At 34.1% G+C, this 3454-nt stretch overlaps 1 protein-coding gene across 1 annotated transcript in view; it reads left to right on the top strand.

Annotated features, from left to right (window-relative positions):
• The window catches only part of NUP35 (nucleoporin 35), a 61575-nt gene extending 59495 nt beyond the window's left edge, over positions 1–2080 (top strand). The window contains exon 9 of the mRNA XM_042780318.1: positions 2003–2080. Coding sequence (XP_042636252.1) covers positions 2003–2080 — 78 coding nt within the window. The remainder of the gene's footprint in view (positions 1–2002) is intronic.
• Positions 2081–3454: the final 1374 nt, after the last annotated feature.

Below are 3454 nucleotides of genomic sequence, written 5' to 3'. Positions count from 1 at the left end.
AAATGTTTGTTCAAGTTCTTTGCCCATTTTATAATTGGGTTATTTGTCTTTTTGTTGTAAGTTTTAGAAGTTATATATATATATATATATATATAGCTTATTATTTTTATATATATATTGCTTATTAGATTCTTGTCAGATATATGATATCTGAAGATATTCTCCCATCAGTAGCTTGTCTTTTCCCTTTTTTTTGGTAAAGCCTTTTGGTGAATGAAAATTTTTAATTTTTCTGAGGTCCCATTTATTTATTCTATCTTTTGCTATTTGTGCTTTTCCTATTATATTAGATAATCCATTGTTGAAAACTAGGCCTAATAGCATTGCCCCTGCTTGTTTTTTGAGAATTTTATGGTTTGGTTTCCATATTTAGGTCTTTAATCCATTTTAAATTTGTTTTTATGTATGGTGTGAGGCATGGTTCCTGTTTCTTTTTTCTGCATGTGGAAATGCAGTTTTTATTCTTTATTGAAGAGACTCTTATTTCCGAATCAAATGGTCTGTCACCTTGTCAAACATCAGTTGACCATAGATATGTGGATGTATCTGGACTATCAGTTCTTTTCCATTGTGTCTGCTGTTATACCAGTACTGGGCTGTTTTGATTATTGTAGCTGTGTAGTATGTTTTAAAATCAAAGTTCTTCTACTTTGTTCTTCTCTTTCAACATTGTTTTATCTATTCAGGGCTTCTTGCCATTCCATATAAAGTTGAGGATTGGTTTTTATATTTCTGCAAAGAAGTCTGTTGGAATTTTGATTATGATTATGTTGAATCTATAGTTTACTTTGGGTAGTATTGACATTTTAACAATATTAAATCTTCCAATCTATGAACATGGAACATCTTTCTATTTGTAAGTCTTCTTTAATCTTTTTCAGCAGTGTTTTATAGTTTTCATTTTGTAAGCCTTTCACATCCGTGGTTAGATTAATTTCTAGTGTTTTATTCTCTTAGACGCTTTTGCTTGTGACTTCCTTTCCCTGTCTATAATAGCAACGTTCCCCTCCCTGGTTCAATTGAGATTCAAAAATTCCGTATCTCGTTTTTCACCTTTCAATCTCTCCCAAACACAACAGAGAACAAGCCACCAGTAGACACTGCCACTCAGGTGAGATACTGTATACTAATCAATCTGATCACCAGGGGATACAATACGGTCCCCTGTCTCTGGTAATTACTCCCTTCCCTTCTGTGTTTCTGCAATCATGTTTTTAGTTAGAAAACTCACAACCAGCAAACCCTCTTCAGGGCAGGGTATTACCTCCAGTTTTGCCCAAGGTTTCCTTTCCTGCTCTGTGGGAGCTGCTTATATCTGAGCTAGCATCCAGAGGAAGAACAAGTAGACTTCTTTCTGTTTCATGAGGAAGAGGGGCTGACACTCCCCAGAACACTGTTTGTTTATTGTATTTGTAGGATAGGGTTGGAATGATGGTTTTTTTCATGTGCCATCCACCCAGCATTGGAAAGTTATTTCTTATTTCAAAAAAGTTTAAAGGAGAAGCTCATTGCATGCTCTGAAGAATAGTAGAAGTACTGTGCTATTCAGTATGTTATTGTCCCCTACTTAATTAGTTAGAAGTTCTGAACTTACACAGTGATAGACACAGGACCTGAAATACAGAAACTACACACTTGTGCCTTAGTAGAGCAGGTAGTGACACTTTAGTTTTTTGATTTCCCTAAAATTTGGAGATCATTCTAAACCTGTTCTTTTTCCTTTTAACTGATATTTTAAATCCATCATCTGATAGCTTTCATGTTTTTGTTTGTTTAAGAGAAGGTGTAATTTGACTTGCCAGAGGCTGAGATTTTTGCTACTTTTAAAAGAAAAATGTGGTTCTAAAACCATATTTTAATCTTTTAAATACACAGTTGATTGCTGTAAATGCATTTTATTCTTTGACTGTTTTAAATGAGCTCTTAGCTCTAGAATTGATTATAACAATGAAGCAGCCATAACCTAATGATTTTTTTTTTGTATATGTGTGTTTTTTAATAGGTTATTTCTGACAGACAAACGCCAAAAAAAGATGAAAGTCTTGTATCCAAGGCAATGGAGTACATGTTCGGCTGGTAATATAATAAAAGCTAAGAACTCAGCTACAAAAAAGTAGGTTGCTATACTAAAACAGCAGAGCACTGCCAGGTTCCTTCGGTTAGTTATATAACCACCCGTGGCGGTATTGGGATGCTATGTCATACTTCTTTTAGAAGCCTTTTTCTTTAAGGATACAGTATATTTGTAGCTCGCACTTTAAAAGATGCTTGAGATACATTTTTAAGAAGCAAAATATCCTTGTAAATAAGATTTTGTGCTTTCTGTGATAGTGCATGCTTAAGCACAAAAAAACAGCATTGATTACTGTAAATTATGTGATTGAGTTTGTTGTGAGGTTTTTTGGTCTTTATGAGAAGAGGGGTGAATTCCATGAAGTGGAACTGTACAGCTGCATCTGCCAAGGCGCAAAGATTATAATTAACAGTTTGAATTACGATCTTTTAATAGCATTTAATATTTTCATTATCTTTGCTTGTCTAAGTCCTGTTGTGGATTGTCATCTTTTAGTGTTTTAAAACTGAAGCAACTTTTTAAAAATTTGCTATTCAAGTACTCAAGTGTCTTGATAATAAAGTTTTTCAATTATATATATTGGACATTTTTGAGAGAGTGACTTATTTTTTAAATATTACAAAAACTTCTGTTTTCTGGTTCTGCATGCTTTTCTGTTCTCTATATTTTTTAATCTTGTTGGCAAGATTTGGAGGGTTGGTCAGATTCAGGTTTAATCTTACTGGCAAGACTATAGGTTATACAGTGTCCTTTCATCAAGAATCCATGAGTTTACTGGGGTTTACAAAAGGATGATACTCTTAATTTTATTATTTTTTCCATTTAATTGAGTGTTTTTGTGAAAAGACATTTTCCTTTCTCAAGTATTTGGTTACTGAAAGGTACAATTTATATCAATAAAGCAGAATATGTACTTATTTACCAGTTTTCAAGATAATGAATTGGTTCCCTGTCATCCTTTGGAGGTGACTAAAAAATTAACTTTCTTTAATTATGAACTCCTAGAATTTGATGTGGTAGCTCTGGTAGCGCAGTGCCTAAGGCACTTGACTGCTAACCAGAAGGCTGGTAGTTCAAACACACCAGCCACTCCTTGGAGGGAAGGTTAGGCAATCTACTTCCATAGTGATACTACCTTGGAAGCCCAAGGAGGGGTCGCTATGAGTCAGGTCTGACTCGACAGCACATAACAACAACAACAGAATAATTATTACACATATTGAAGCTCTAATTGTCCTGTGTTTGACTGCCAAGTCATTTTAACTTGACCCTTTCAGTCTGATCATTTCTTTACTATTTTCTATGACAGGGTGTTCTAGGATTATCTTGTTAACATTTTACGTCCCATACTAAAGATGAGCCATTTCTCCTTAATCCTTA

The sequence above is a fragment of the Orycteropus afer genome, unplaced genomic scaffold (assembly GCF_000298275.1).
Source record: "Orycteropus afer afer isolate SDZICR_OR568_19922 unplaced genomic scaffold, OryAfe1.0 scaffold00001, whole genome shotgun sequence".
Lineage (NCBI taxonomy): Eukaryota > Metazoa > Chordata > Mammalia > Tubulidentata > Orycteropodidae > Orycteropus > Orycteropus afer.
The sequence above is the reverse complement of the archived record's forward strand: the minus strand, read 5'-3'. Positions and strand labels throughout refer to the sequence as shown.